At 46.0% G+C, this 16553-nt stretch overlaps 1 protein-coding gene and 1 pseudogene across 1 annotated transcript; one reads left to right on the top strand and one right to left on the bottom strand.

Annotated features, from left to right (window-relative positions):
- Nucleotides 1–443: 443 nt before the first annotated feature.
- LOC119109035 (60S ribosomal protein L22) lies at nucleotides 444–9316 on the bottom strand. Its single transcript, XM_037232574.1, has 4 exons — nucleotides 9259–9316; nucleotides 5114–5236; nucleotides 3915–4042; nucleotides 444–633 (listed from the first exon to the last, which is right to left on the bottom strand). Exons 1-4 carry the CDS (start codon nucleotides 9265–9267, stop codon nucleotides 486–488), a joined length of 408 nt encoding a protein of 135 aa, XP_037088469.1. The 5' UTR covers nucleotides 9268–9316; the 3' UTR covers nucleotides 444–485.
- Nucleotides 9317–13081: 3765 nt separating this feature from the next.
- The window catches only part of LOC119109055 (eukaryotic translation elongation factor 2-like), a 4270-nt pseudogene continuing 798 nt past the window's right edge, over nucleotides 13082–16553 (top strand).

Genomic DNA, 16553 nt, shown 5'->3' with positions numbered 1-16553 from the left:
GATTGCACGACGCATGCTGCGTTGGTCACCTCAGCGCCCACAGCGCCAGCTGGAGGTCGAACCACGTCTCCCACGTGTAACCCATCACACTCGCCACTAACCTGTTTTGCCCGTTCCTAACATGCAATATTCTGCATTCATGCATCGTACGGTTGTTTGGCCGCCGCTTACAAAAGTTTAAAGAGCCGGTGGTTGGCCAATCCTACAGTGCTACGACGCAAGACCACGTGAAAAAGTTTAAAGAGCCGGTGGTTGGCCAATACCGTCCCTTACTTTTCACGCGGTCTTGCGTCATAGCACAAGCCGAGTGTATGATAAACAATATGAGTGAATATTAGCCAGCGAGACGAATTTTAAATCTACTCCGTTGTTAGGCCGTTCCAACAAATCTTCCTTTTAATCAACACGTCTGCTGATTTCAAGTTTCGGGAAGAAACAACAAGAAAGCGGGTAACTTTGTGTATTGAGAAGACTTCAAATAAAGCTTAGTCCTCGTTTTCATCACCCTCCTCTTCCTCATCATCGAAGCTGAAGTACTTGAGCTCGTACGAGTCCTTGGAACTGGCAACCACGCGCAGGTAATCTCGCAGGCTGTTCTTCTTGAGGTACTTCTTGGTCAAGTACTTAAGATACCTGAAAAGGTGCAAAAACCTTAGAGCATTTCACACCGGTCTTGGGACGCGTAACACAGGCAAAACACGGGCAAAATCTGACGCTGAGGCCGCCCATCTTCAGATGAACAACACATGCAAAATCGGGAGCTGCCGCCGCCCAGTATCTGCTCTGAGGCGTAGATACTAGTGTCACTAACAGGAAGGCACACAGTTACTTCAACGACACTAACCAATCCACAACTTAAACCACTGAGTAGCGTCCAGTATGGCCACGTAAAATCAGACCGTGGAACTAAAGTAGGAGAGCTTCACGGAAACCATTGTTCCGGCTATCGCCCTGGTGTGTTGTGTTAGTAACTAAACAACATCTCGGCCAGTCGTCATCAGCAGAATGACCATCCTTCCCGGTTTGCTTGGTGGCCGAGCGCTGGGCCCGTGATCAGAAGACCTAAATTCGATTCTCAGGTCAAAACTCAGGTCGTGGCGTGGCAATGGATGAAAGCTGAGCACCATTCAGTCCTTCTCAGGACTTAGTAATATTCTGGCGACGGTTGGAGAATCTACTGGCCGAAACGGTGCGTGAATATTAACACCACGCATGGACGATAACCTTAACATTATCCGGTCCGTGATAATACCTTGTGCCAATCCATTCGCAAAACTGGGAGGAGGGAACGACCTTTGGAACGATTGTAAAACATTACCAAGCGAGCTCATTTCATCAAACAACACTTAAAAGAGCCAACCCACCGGAAAAAAACGCAGGGCAGCAACGACATATCTCGAAGTATATTGTGAAAACTGGAAAATATGCCTACACAGAGTGCGAAGCTGAAAGTTATGCAAGTTGTGTTTGTTTAACTGGAAGTGAAATGCCTAAATTCGGATAATTGGAGTCACTCAGCCCCGTGCGAAATACAGGACATGGTACTACACTATAAAAGGTCATGGTACACACACCTCTCCCAAAAAAATGATATGCACACGTAACAGCATCAGGGCGTAAATTATCCAAAAACAAGCACCATAGTTTCGCGGATATTTGTGGCCAGGTGTTGGGGCGGAGATAGCACGATTTCCTTTTTTTCTTGTCCACAATGTCATTCACGTGCAGTTCCGACCAGTAGCCTTTCCAGACGCCGTCAAGTGTTGGATGGACCCCAGGCTAGATGCTCGGTGTATTATCATGTTCGTCCGCATCGCAGCGTCAAAAATCTTGGAAGCCATAAGATTCGTACACACCATCTTTCAATTTTTAGCTCAAAACGCTGGCGTACGTGAGAACCACATTATCTTTGTAAACAAGCCAGGTAGCGATTTCACTTTATTCTTCTCAGACGCAATCTGGAAAATCACTTCCACAAAAAATGACGTCATTCCTGCGTACCGTCCGTGCAGGCTATGCCACACTGAAACGGAACCCTACTAAAACCAACTGAAGCTCGGTCCCAAACCCATACAAACGTGGAGCGTTTCTCTATGCTTTCGGACGGTCGCCGATAACCTGCCTTTACGAAGCAACTGGTCCAAATGCAAAGTGAGAGGGTGTGAGTGTGTGGGCGGAATGTTGCGCCTGCATCAGTTTTGGGTGAAGCAGCTGAAGATGGACACGCGTCATATCAAGATCAGATTGCTTGCTTGGGGATCCGTCAAGCAATAACACTAAATACGTGTACAGCCCCTTCCTTCACCCAAATGCTGCTCCATGTATATCTAAACCTTCACCGACCTGGACACGAGGTTCCGAAACGTCGCAATAATACTATGCAATAATGAGGACAAGGGGTCCGCTGCTGACTACCCACTGGTGATGACCTCGAAGAAGCAATAAGGGATCGCTCCCGCGTGATCGCCGAACTCTTCGCGCTATATTTGTAACTCACCACCCCAAGATTGATGTTGGTCCACAATTTCCCATGAGCGAGCCATCCAAAAATCCTGAGGTGAACTTTTTGGAGGGAATATAGGACTGAAATATGATACGCCTGACGTCTGCGAAAATAACGCCGGATGAACAGTGAGTGACGTGTAACCCCGAGTACATGTCTGTTCATGCCATAGGCGGCATGTTGAGCAGTAGGGCAGACATGAAATGGAATGCTACACATCGAAGATAATGAAGCAACCATCAGATAATTTCAAAACTAGCTAACTTAGAACTATTGGTGTAGTCTCAGCGGAAAAGATTGCTCTAGTCAACACAATTCTCCATTTGGTTAATATGCTGTTCAATAAGTCATGATTTGATTAGGTCATCGCGCCTTGCACAGCATTGATTGGGGGCCAATTGACGGCCGTCATATCTGGAAATCGTGCTCACGAAGGCCAGATATGAACGACTCAACAATTATATTCTCCTTGGTCTTGATTGCCGCATGGATCAAGGAATGACATGATCTGAGTGACGCCTGCTAAATAAATGCATGGATGAACTCTGGATGTCTGTAAGACCTTGCAATAATCTCCCCGACATAGTCTGCACGTCTTCGTGGGCGTGTGCATCTGCACATATTCGGAGTGAGCTACATCTCCGCGAGTTAGAACGGGAGGCGATTCGGTGCTGCACTGTGCCATTTGGAGTCACAGTCGGAACAATTCTCACGTGCTTCAAGTCAGATTGTGAATGGAATCTGCTGAAACAGAAGTGTGCAACCGGCGAGCCTGAGACTATACACTATGTGAGACTGCAGACCAGCTGCATAATGCTATAGTGCACATAATGCATATATACATAATGCACGGTAAGTGGAGTGGCGGGAACAATTTTTCGAAGTTGGATACCATCTTGCAACCAAACAAACCAACGATGGACGATGAGTTCATCGGAGCTATAAGGAACGAAACGCAGCGCATAGCGTCGAATATGTACGGTGCAGCAAATCAGAGGTAAATTTATGCACTATCACCATGCGGATCTCCGATAACGGCATCATAAATCAGCGGCTTTATAAAGCGCCATGTTGAGATTTCAGGACAAGTATATACAAGCTAAGGTAAATACAAGCTCTGAGCTCAACCCCTCTGAGCTCCATCACATCCAACCCAACGGGTTGGGAGGACCGCGAAATGCCCACTGAGGTCGAAGCGTCACTGAATCCCCATACCATCAGCGATGCTCCAAAAACTGAAGGAGCTCGTACCGATCGGGTTGCACAAGCTTTCCATGGGTGTCCACATGCTGGCGAGAATATTTCCAGGGACGGAGGACATGACACATATAACACAGTTACAGTCGAAGAAATCAACGTGAGTTCTCGGAGAAAAGTCAAACATCGACGAACGCGTATCGCAGACCGTCACCTTTTGCCCATCTTGATGTCATTGGAGGCGCTGACGGTTATCTTGCTCTTGGCCCTTTCAATGTGCAGATTCTTGCCAAAGTTCTTGGTCTTGCCATTCACTTTGATCCGCTCTTGAAGGAACTTCTCCTGAGAATAGTAACATGGCGTTTAGGGAAGGTGGCCCTAAACCCATCTTAGGGAAGATAGCCCTAAGATTCTGTTACCTTCCCTGTAGGAGAAAAAGCGAGTTAGTACACGTCCATGCGTACCGTATAATCCCTTACAGATCGTGTCAACATTCCCATCAATCACATTACATCTTACACAACAGAGTGAGCGTTCTGAACGAATATTCCTTCCAATGACAACGTCTCGGGCACTAATCGCCAGTCAAGTCAACAAAATCACAACAGGGCATTGGAAAAAAACAATGTCCGGATGGCTCGCATCCGTCACTTTGGCAGATCGTATTGTTGTGTGTGCGGGCCCTATGCAGCTCCTGCCATTCGTAGTAATATCGGTATCATGGGTCAGACGGCAAGGTTGTTTGCTCGCAGCCAACTGATGTTGATCACAAGTGTGGCGCGAGCCCGCTACTCATATATTTTGATCCATCTCTGGCCTACTGACACCTATGTGAACCCCAGGTGACCTTTTGAGCCGCACGAATGGTGCGAAACAATCGTCAAATCTCGCCTTCTCAGGCCAGATGTCCGCGAACTGCCATATGCACACTCGGTCCCTATGGTTCGCCCTTTTGCACTAAAGAAACCAGTGCAAATGGATCCCGATCCTTTTTTGACGTTATTCCTCGTAGGGGGGAGCCGTCCATAAATATGTGTGCGTGCGTGCGTGTGTGTATGCGTGTCTGTGTGTGGTGGGGGAGGGGGTTATGGAGCAGAACTGAAACATTGGAGCATATTGCCATTGCAATAAAAAGCTTAGACATGGTTGCAGACCATGCTGATTAACAACATGCAACAGCAACCAGCAGAGGGGGCATACCACCCGGCATAAAATATTTTTACAAATCATTAACACACCATCGCCATTCATTGAACAGTCACACATAACGTCTAAACCTAGAAAGCCAGCCTGTGGTTTGAGTCCCAAACTTCATTACAGGATCGCACCAATGTTTCGCAACCTGGTCTGAAGACTGGGATCGTCGCGAGTCGAGTCCTCTTCGAGACCAAGCCGAACCAATCGGACACTCACGAAGTCAGAAGCCTGCATAAGCCCATCCTCGACAGGGTGCGTGCAGTCGATGGTGAACTTCACTGTCTCTGCCTTCTTCTTGCCCTTCCCCTTGGCCGGACGGCCCTTCGCTGGCGCCTGGAACTGAAAGGACCAACACAAATTGTAATGAGACAACCACTTTCATATGCTGGCGCTGAGACCTCAAGCAGGGAAACAACTTATAATGAAACAATCATTTTATTTTTGAAATATCCAGACATGTGCAAAACGTGTGTTGCCAGTCGGGCTCCAAGGTATTCCCCACATAAGGCGTGGACTTCCAACTGCTCCCAAGCATCTGCATCAGGTCTGTCCATAGAAGCAACATTTTTGCCACCAAAGATGTGGATATCTTTGAAACACTATTGTCATCCCAGATAGGGCCTACTCCCCTCATACATGATCAGCCAATCGCCATGGAGCCAAGAAACCCAGTGCCCAGGCTCCTCTGGCTTGGCAAATCAGGAGGGCACAGCAGGGTGCCAGGCTTCAGACACAGGATAACTGATGGGCAGCCAATGAACTGTGTGGTGTGGGCAGATGTGTTCAAGGATAAAGAAGTTTGACAGCACAAATTTATATTTGCATCCTTCATGCCCCAATGGACATACTTTTGAACCATGAATCCATCATGTGTGTCATGTCATTGGGGCTTTATGATGCACTCAGCTGCTGAGGCTATATGGCGTCACCTGCCTCTCACCCTGGCAGGGAGGGCGGGCACTGCAGGGAATCATACCCCGTACCTCTGGTTTCCCAGACGTGCAGTCACCATCACAGACGTGTTAACCCGTACACCACTGGCACCCTACCACCAATCTGTCCAACACACATAGGGTGGTCCAAGCTAAGCTGTAAAACTTGATGTCACCATCCTGTAGCACAAGCAGAAGGCTTGGGGCACAGGATAATCACTGTTCCATGCTACCAAATGACTCACATGGTATTAAATGACTCATTAATCACAAATTTGAAAGCACACCCAGCCATCAAAAACCAGAGAGCAAGTGTTAGAGCTTTGCAAAAACAAATAATTGTGCCAGTCTGAAACATTTGATGCAGCAGTGAAATCCCCGTGCCCGAAATGCTGACAATGGCTCTGTGCTCACAGTATTTCAGTCAGGAATGATGGTAGGTTCAGCAACAAAATCCCAAAGATCACCTGTTTTGAATGCTGAAAAAATACATTTGCTGGTGTGCTGCATGCTGGGGTATTTGGTACTCCAGGATCCTAACAGGTTAAAATACAGCACTGAACATTGTGCTGAGCAAAAACTAAATGACAACAATGTTGGGAGAAATCAGCCTGTTCATATTTGTTTTAAGGAGAAAACAACCATTAATGAGGTGATATGGGGTAGGATAAGAAACCTACAGCCTGAAGCAGATACTGGCCTAAAAGCTTGTGAACGGGAATACCCTGTATCCATGTGACCTAGCTATAGTGAGAAGCATCAAAAAGTAGGAACGCCAAACGACTGTACCTGTTGAAACATTTTGCTACAACTAATGCACACATTTTTGGGTAAAAAGCAAAATGGACGAATGCTGAATAGCGCCATCATTGAATGATATCAAGGGACAAGATCCAAACAGTACCATCATTGGGCAGAGAGACAGCAGCTCCACTTCCCATGTCACATGGGTGTAAATAAGCCAAGGCCTAACCAAGACCAACATGAAGAGCAACACTCCATGAAGAGCTGCACTTATTGTGGGGCTTAGAAAATGCAATAATGTTCCATACAAATTTAATACACATGTCTCTATTCAACACTGTATGATTTAGGGCATTAGCATGCACACAATAAAATCTGTGCGCTTGAAGCATTCGACATTACCAAATACCTTTGAGCTTCGGGTGACAAGTTGCTGGATCACAGCTCTCACCTCAGTTGAAAGATCAGTTTCCTAGTAAGTGGTTGGAGTACATAATACAAATTTTCCATCTATATATGATTGCAATAATTTCATGCACACCAAGATGTATTTCCCTTCCATCAGCAGAAAATCTAGCCATTGGTGCTGACACCAAACAAAAGGATAGGCAGCTCTATTACCATGCAATTGTGTTGCAGAATCCTCCTTACATACAAGAATACCTGGTGAAAATTACTTGTTCAAGTGCATAGTTATTCTTTGGGTGCAAATACAGGACTACACACATACTCATTTCAAGGCATTCAAGATTGCCTACAACACACAATTAACTTTCCATTTCACCAGTGGTTCTGTACTAGCAGCACATACAATTTAAGAAATGTATAGATAGTGGTCTTTATAAATTTTTGGTTTGTCATTTCTGTGATTGCCTGGAACACTCCCAAGTCCCATGACCACTGCATAAAGGACCTTTCCATCCATTGACATTACAAATACTGGGCATTTTTCAGTCTTTTAAGCATCTCTTATCAAGAAGACTAGCAACTACAACTGGTTTACACACTGGCCAGCAATGGCAGACTGTGAAAAGCTGACATGGGCTAGGCCATAATCAAAGTTTGATTTAGAAGGGCATGTCCAGTCCAAACTGGGCTAGATTGGACTGCCATGAGCAATCTAGTCCATACTCAAACCCTAATTTACAAGGACAGGTCTGATCCAAACTAGGCTGGATTCAACTGTTATGAGCAAGCAGCTGGTAAAGGCCTACCACAAAGACATAGTCCATTCTCTTCAGTTACATTCCATGTTCCCACCTGGCAACCTGAGCTGCATTAGATAGACCTGCAGCAATCAATCCGCATTTCACAAATGGCAGTCCAAATTTGATGCGCACTTCATGGCAACACAGAATGTGCCAACTCACAGCAATAATACAGCAGTAGGTATCAGCTGGCAACTAACTGCACTGCAACCTCAGTCACACACACATGCCACTGGTATGTATGGTGACTTGCATGATACCAGTCACCAAATTTCCATTGTTCAAGATGTGAATGAGGGGGAGAGGTAGTTATCTTGTTTCTTGCTTAGCCTGATATAGCTACGTGCCTATCCACATCAGCTAACTTTACCATTAGTTTGTGACACAGATCACATTGGTGCTATAAACCTGTAACATTGTATAAGAAAGTAAACTCAAACACCTTTTTTCCAGAGTTTTTCAGAAACCTTCTCTCTGAACCCCAATCACACATCAGCCTGATGTCCCAGGTGGTGTAGTTTTGTACATAACTTTGTGGAGCAGGCAAGCAGAGAAATCTTGTATCCCAAACAAATGGTGCAAACCATGCTCTCCCTAATTTAGCCCAAGTTTTTTTCTAAAACTTGGGGAGGGGCTAGCATCCTACCCAACTAGATCAAGAACTAAACATTTGTTCCCAAATTAAGTACATCTAGGTCCATAAAAGCCTACGCAGGAATCATACTGCCCATAATCTTTCCTCAGGGTGAGATTGTACCTTGGCTAGAATGTAGCTGCGCTAACTGCCATACCATAGATGCCCCTATTTACATTGTGGCTTGCATGATATTTCAATTGAAAACTTGACATGTGCTCCAGGGAATGGCGCAACAAGTGCACAACATTCTAAGTATCTGCTTTTATCAGCCTTTATTGGGATTGACACCTTTAAATATAATCATCAAAATCAACAGCTTTCTATCAGCTTCATAGTTAAAAAAATACAGTAGGTGTGAGCATAGACTTAGGAGGGAAACACTTAGGAAGTAAGGAAATTTCAGAATTGCAAGCACCAATCTCTAATGGCCTTTGGCAATGACTGAAACCAGCTAGAGCATGGCGTTTAAGTGCCAGCTGTGAATGGAGTGTGAATTCACTTGGGTTATTTCATTCTCACTACAAGCCATGATTTTAATATTTTTGTTCTCTTCTCCAAGAGTCACATCCAAATTTCAGAAACTGTCCACGCATGGCACGCATATGCTCAATACTTTTTTACACCCATGAGTGGCACTTTTGTTCAAGGGGATGCTGTAGGGTAACAAGCTTAGAGAGGGGAATAATATTACATGGATTAATGGCATAGCCGAGGGGGCGTTCGCAAGAAAACGCAACGCTACTTCTCCTTCAAAGCAGATTTTTTGATGTCTTTGCAAACAGTGACAGAAACATTTTCGTGAACAGGTTAAACCAAATGATACTAAATATCAAACAATACCTTGCCCATAGTTGTGCAACACCCAAACGCTCTCGCCACCGGCTGCAAAAGGACGCAATTCTGGACATTTAGAGAAGCCCTGGATATATTTTATAAAACTAAGCTTCATAAAAATATTTTAAGATAATAATTACATTGAATAATACAAACCAATGAAAAATGAACTTCAATAATAGTCTGCATTTTTAAATTATGGCTTTAATGACACGCTATACTTGAAGAAGTTGGCTCAGCTCTCGCAGTACCCTACCCATTACTATAAAACGGCCTTTTTCCGGTGGCTCTCGCCATTGTGGGTGTTGCGGTTGCTTCGTACGTGGATCGAAGCAAAACTAGCAAAATGGTAAGTCTGCGTCCGTCTGCGCCTGGTCTAAGACTTCTCATATCGCATGGGAGCTTCACTATTCTTGGTTGTATTGCCGAGGAGTCCGTGTTATGGTGTTTTGTTTCACCTTTCTATTTGTAGGCGAAACTGACGCTCACCAGCTGGCGGCTTTGTTGTGCGACGTGGATGGTGCGTATGGGGATTTTTATGATTGGTATCTTGATAACTTTCTTGTGTTCAGATTGTGCATGATCATCTTTGTCTTGTCACGATATCTGTCTTACTCTTTGACTTCAGCAAAGGTTAGGGAACTGTCTGTTGGTTAATTGATGACTAGTGCTGTTTGGTACAACAAATTAGTTTCATGCCTATAAAAATCGTGTTAAAGAGGCTGGATGTATCTGCCATTTTAGACTGAGTGGTAAGCTGCATACAGGGATTGTCAACATTGCTATTGTTTTTGAACAGAAGATATGGTCTAACGCCATCTGGAGGTATAGGTGCTTGGCAGCATTCCATTAAGGTGCCTGTATTTTGGATCTATAGCATGTATTTGGGCCTGGTCTTCAAACTATTTCAAGTTTAGATGAGGTCTGGTTGGGCTAGAGGTTGTAGAGAACAACTTCCAATTTGTGGGGGCCATCCAAATGCAACAGAAACTGAATTGGAACATCAAGGATATCATAGTGTTTTTATGTAATTCAGAAGAGTATATAAAGTGACCAGGTCAGAAAGTTACATTTCAGGAGATATCAGTTAACCAAAATATGCTATAAGTAGAGTGACATACTACCCCTTTGGCCACAGATTTCATCCACACCCAAACATTTTTCAACATGTTGGCCATGGTGTGTGGACTAGACTCTGACCACACCAGGTTTATCTTGAATCATGTCTTTATGAAATATAACATGGTCAGCTCATTAAAAGTGGGCAATTTTATCAGTGATTTAATTCATGAGGCAGTTGACCTTAGCAGTGCCATAATGATAAGTCATATTGCTTTTGTCATGACACCGGGTTTTGTCACATGATAACAGGAGATACAGGTACATTACTTCATCATGAATGCATGGTTTTGTCACATGGTAACAGGGGATACCAAAGTTCCATATTTTGGGGCAAATCCATCCTTGGGCTTAATAGTTGACATAAGAGTCTTGGGGTTGCATGATCATGTACAGACATATATGTCTGTCCCATCATTTGCTATTTAGAAGTCAGTTTGTGGCAAGTTAACAGGGAAAAATATTAAACCATTCTTGACTTTGCAAAAATTAGTCACAGTCAGAATGTATTTTGTGTCAGAATGGATATGTTGCCCCTGACAGGTAAATCTGATATTCAACAATTATGCTGAATGATACTTGCTGGTGAAGTCATCACTCCAGTTTTTTGTTTGCAAAGTAAAATGTGATAAATATCAGTAAGTAGTCCTGTATGCAAAGTTGAAATGTTCAAGCTGCTGGATTATGGGCCTCCAGTGTCACTTCAAGCCCAAGCTGTTCAATAATGGTCAAGTGATCATAGGTTAAGAATTGGTTTTAACCAGAAAATATTGTAGTCATCTAGCAACAGGGGCTAAGCTGTAAGTCTGAAGTTAAAATAATAGCAGCCCTAAGTGGGGGTGTCCTACATTTCAGGCATATTTCAAAAAGCATTTGGTGAAAACCTGAGGACCAGTTACACATAACAATAACACTGGATAGCTGCTGCAGCACAATTAGATAATAATACTATCAGTTTTGATTATTTTATGCCAAATACATCTGTCAATGCTATGCTTCAGCACCATGCTTCTTCCCTGCAGTTTTGAGCAACATTGTCATGAAAACCACAGAACACAGGTGTACTAGTGTGAGTGAAAGAATGTTTGTGGTTGGGGCCAACTGGGCTGGGCAAGGGTCTGTTTCTGAGAAGTGCATTGGTTGAAGTTTGAACCAGTGTCACATGGATCATATGACACTCTGGCTTCCAAAGGCAGTGTGTCTTGAAGAGAGCCTAGCTTCATGTTCACATTTATTTTGGTCTAAGCAGTGTTTCAAACTTTTGTAGCAATGCTTGGAAATGCTGCCAAGCAATTACAAATTTGTTATGTCCTCTTGATACACATGTGCTGCTTCATGTGCCACTAGCAATGTCATGTGTGTTTGTGGCCAGTCTTTCTCTATAGGGAGGAGTACATCATCCTGACAGACTGTCTAGGAGATCTGCAACACTGTTTATGATCCAATGTGAAAGTCATAAAACACAACAACTTTCTGGAAAATATTTTGAGCTTCCACATTGAACTGTCACATTTTGAATCAGTGAGTGATGAGGATTTTGGATGGTCACGGTTTTTTCCAAGTTTTTTACAAATATTTCCAAGGTTGTTGTGACATTGGCAAACAATCAAGATGTTGGGCAGGAGAGGTGTCTTCCTTTGACCTTGAATTGATTGAAGAGTTTACCATGCATGCAGCACAGCCTTGTTTCATTGTAACTCTGACCCTTTTCTTATTTGTTACATGTAGGGTACAGCTGGTTTTAATTTAGTTCTCATTCCTTTATTATTTATGGAAGGCGCATCACCAATTGACTCAACAGGAGTATCCAGGTAATCCTTAGTCATGCATGTGATGTTTTCCAAGGCTTGGGTCCAGGTCTATGAAGAACCAGGTGTTTTTGGAACAGCACACACATGCAATTCATTTTTATTGTGAACCAATCACAAGTTGGCTGAGTTGTATTCAAGAATAGGCTGTGCACTGTGCATGCACAGAAAGTGCTGTGTGGATAGGGGCATGCAGGGTATGGCAGTCAGTTGTTGGTCATTGTGTGATTAGGTTGGCTTAGGTTCAGGTAAATACATGCCATTTTACATTTCCCCCATGTGGACTAACTTTTCATCAATGAATCTTGGGTACACCTGTATGCTTGGAACTTTCATTGTTTGGTATTTGTATTGGTGGTATTTTCTTTCCATTTTGTTCTGTCAGTATCAGGCCTGTAAGACAGAACATTATAAATCAAAATAATAAGAGTATTTGTTTGAAATAGTGTTTTCAGTTTTTCATTTTGTTCTTGTAACACTGGGTACTGAAAGCACAAATCTTTTGTGATCTTAGCATGCTGATAAATGAGTATCTTGTACCCACCCATTAGACCAGTTTAGACATTTTTTGTTTGTTTTGGCATTTTACAATTGCCAACTGAGGAGGTATGAACTAGGCTTGAGTTGTGTATTCTTATCATTGTACATTTTACCTATCTAGAAGATGAGGCAGAACTGGAGCCATATTTGTTGTTTGTGTCTGCTCTGTTGCCCACTGCAAAGTTGGATGGTTTCAAGCACTGGGCATGTGTCCAATGTCCCAGATTGCTCAAATAGAGGCAAGCCTGGGATAAAGGCAGAACAAATTGAAAAGTGATTTACCCCTGCCACTAATGACAAATACAATACATTACACTTTCCTCCACAGGTGAACTACTTACCGTAGCCGAGATCCGTAACTTATGGATCTCAAGAAGAACATCCGGAACATGTCCGTGATCGCCCACGTCGATCCACGGCAAGTCGACGCTCACGACTCGGCTGGTGGCCAAGGGCCGGCATCGTGGCGGCGGCCAGGCCGGTGAGACCCGCTTCACCGACACCAGGAAGGACGAGCAGGAGCGTGCTGCATCACACATCAAGTCGACGACCATCTCCCTCTTCTTCAACTTGGAGCCCAAGGATGTGCCATTCATCCAGGGCGACACGCAGAAGGAGAAGGACAACGACGGCTTCCTCATCAACCTGATCGACTTCCCCGGCCACGTCGACATTCTCGTCGGAGGTGACGGGCCGCGCTGCGTGTCACACGACGGCGCCCTGGTCGTCGTCGACTGCGTGTCCGGTAAGTGGGTGGTGTTGGGCCGTTCACTTTTCGCTGTGATGTATAACAGGTCGTGGGTGCTGTAGCCACCAATGGTCCCCGAAATCCGCCCAACGATGGTTATGTGGGGCGTAGTGCGATACGACCCTTGGCGTGGTGAGTTAAGGATTATGGTTGTGTCAGTGGCATATCCAAATTTGATGTTTTGATGACTGATGACCAGAAAGGAAATACTTATAGCCTCCCACATGTCTCATTTATCCATTCAATTTGCTAGGGCAATCAAGCACAGTATGGTTAAGCACAGTTAGTCTATATAGGCTAGGATAGGTATGTCACAAAATACAGCTAGATTTTTTATTTTAGCAAGTAGAGGCCACTTTAAGCATTCCACTCCAATGGCATCTTGATTTTAGGCTTTCTGCCACAGGCACATGAACACAGTTGGTTGGGACACTTCTTCCGTAGGTTATGCCGAATGTGTTCCTCCCGGTGACTGGCCATTTCGTGCGGTAATTGCATATCATTGTAATCTTCTGGGGTTTGAGTGGAATGAGAAGGCACCCGGATGTTGCACAAATAACATGTATTGACGATGTCAGAACTTACACCACAAAGACTACAGCAACCCAAAGCCAAAGGAGTGCGTGAAAGGCACTTGTCATAACCAGATAACTACATGAAATAGTGTAGTGCGGTGAAATTTAATGACTGCTGAAGGCGTCCCACTGGAATGGGTGCATTGATCGATCTCTGCGTTACGTCTGCGGACTGTGCATGCCGCGATCCTTGGATGGCCGCTGTAGCGGGCCAGCCTCGTTGCAGGTGTGTGCGTGCAGACGGAGACGGTGCTGCGCCAGGCGATCGCCGAGCGCATCAAGCCGGTGCCTGTTCATGAACAAGATGGGACCGTGCCCTGCTGGAGCTGCAGCTGGAGCAGGAGGACCTGTACCAGACCTTCCAGCGCATCGTGGAGAGCGTCAACCGTCATCAATCACGCCACGTACTCGGACGAGGACGGACCGATGGGCAACATCCAGGTCCACCCCTCTCGTGGCTCAGTTGGATTCGGCTCCGGCCTGCACGGCTGGGCCTACACTCTGAAACAGTTCGCCGAGATGTACGCGGACAAGTTCAAGATCGATCCGGTCAAGCTCATGCCCAAACTGTGGGGTAGTGTCTGCTCAGTGTGTAAAGGGCGTTTTGGCCCGGTAGCCCTGTTACAAATATCTTGGTTGTTGTGTTGCTATTTTTGGTTGGAGAACTTGTAATCAGAAGCCAATGGTGATGCATTCATTCAGTTGCCAATGCATCCAGGGCACCAAAATCGCCGTCGCACTCGATGTAATGGTTGCTTTGTCGCAATGTTGAATTTATGTTAGTTAATTTTGCCCAATTTTAGGTGACAACTTCTTCAACATGAAGAGCAAGAAGTGGCAGAAGAGCAAGGAGGCTGACAACAACCGCTCGTTCAACCAGTTTGTGCTCGACCCCATCTACAAGGTGTTCGATGCTGTGATGAACTTCAAGAAGGACGACACTGAGAAGCTCCTCGGAGCCCTGAAGATCACGCTCAAGGGCGACGACAAGGAGAAGGAGGGCAAGGCGCTGCTGAAGGTGATCATGCGCACGTGGCTGCCAGCTGGCGACACCCTGCTGCAGATGATTGCTATCCACCTGCCGTCGCCGGTGACGGCCCAAAAGTACCGCATGGAGATGCTGTACGAGGGCCCGCAAGACGACGAGGCGGCGCGCGGCATCAAGGCGTGCGACGCCGACGGCCCGCTCATGATGTACGTCTCGAAGATGGTGCCGACCTCGGACAAGGGCCGCTTCTACGCGTTCGGCCGCGTGTTCTCCGGCAAGATCGCCTCCGGACTGAAGTGCAAGATCATGGGCCCCAACTTCGTGCCTGGCAAGAAGGAGGACTGCACTGAGAAGACCATCCAGCGCACCATTCTCATGATGGGCCGCTACACCGAGGCCATCGAGGACGTGCCTGCGCAACATCTGAGGCCTGGTCGGCGTCGCCAGTTCCTGGTCAAGACCGGCACCCTCACCACCTTCCGCGAGGCCCACAACATGAAGGTCAGTGTCTGCTGAAATGTTTGGGTGTCTTGGTGCACATTTACAGCGGCCTAAAATTGAGGATCTGCAGTATCAAGTGCAACTAATGCACAACAGTATTGTGTTAAATTCCCTGTAGGCATAACTTAATTGTTTTGTTTTGTGACCATTTGTGTGATAACCATACCAGTTGAACATATCAGATTCATAATGGTCATTGGACAATCTAATCGCCATCATTTGGCACTATCTTTGGGTATTTGGCATTTTGGATTGAGGTGAGCATTACAGCTTTACCTGAGAGCTCAGTGTTAAACCCATGAGATCATTCGGCACATTGTTGTTCCTGAATACAACAGGTCTTGCCACTGTAAGCAGCAGTGATATTTTGGCACCAGACCGCGACGGCTCTTATAGGATTGGCCACTAGCTCCAATGCGGTCAGGTGAGACGCCCCCTCTTGTCCGTTGCAGGTGATGAAGTTCTCCGTGTCGCCCGTCGTGCGCGTGGCCGTCGAGGCCAAGAACCCGTCCGACCTGCCCAAGCTGGTGGAGGGCCTGAAGCGTCTGGCCAAGTCGGACCCCATGGTGCAGTGCATCATCGAGGAGTCTGGCGAGCACATCATCGCGGGTGCCGGCGAGCTGCATCTGGAGATCTGCCTCAAGGACCTGGAGGAGGACCATGCCTGCATCCCGCTCAAGAAGTCGGACCCGGTCGTGTCCTACCGCGAGACGGTCAGCGACGAGAGCAGCGAGATGTGCCTCTCGAAGTCGCCCAACAAGCACAACCGGCTGTTCATGAAGGCCTGCCCCATGCCCGACGGTCTGCCGGAGGACATCGACAACAACGACGTCAGCCCACGCGCCGACTTCAAGGTGCGCGGCCGCTACCTGGCCGACAAGTACGACTACGACATCACCGAGGCCAGGAAGATCTGGTGCTTCGGACCCGACGGCACCGGGCCCAACATCCTGGTCGACTGCACCAAGGGAGTCCAGTACCTCAACGAGATAAAGGATTCCGTTGTCGCCGGCTTCCAGTGG

The sequence above is a fragment of the Pollicipes pollicipes genome, unplaced genomic scaffold (genome assembly GCF_011947565.3).
Source record: "Pollicipes pollicipes isolate AB1234 unplaced genomic scaffold, Ppol_2.1 Scaffold_7228;HRSCAF=8575_pilon_pilon_pilon, whole genome shotgun sequence".
NCBI classification, from domain to species: domain Eukaryota; kingdom Metazoa; phylum Arthropoda; class Thecostraca; order Pollicipedomorpha; family Pollicipedidae; genus Pollicipes; species Pollicipes pollicipes.
The sequence above is the reverse complement of the archived record's forward strand: the minus strand, read 5'-3'. Positions and strand labels throughout refer to the sequence as shown.

Bases quoted from the DNA above. Each gene is read 5' to 3' on its own strand.
- LOC119109035 (XM_037232574.1), bottom strand. The intron at 4,043-5,113 runs GTGAGTGTCCGA...TACTATTCTCAG, and splicing joins TTATGCAGGCTTCTGACTTC to GAGAAGTTCCTTCAAGAGCG. The intron at 634-3,914 runs GTGACGGTCTGC...GCACCTTTTCAG, and splicing joins GACATCAAGATGGGCAAAAG to GTATCTTAAGTACTTGACCA.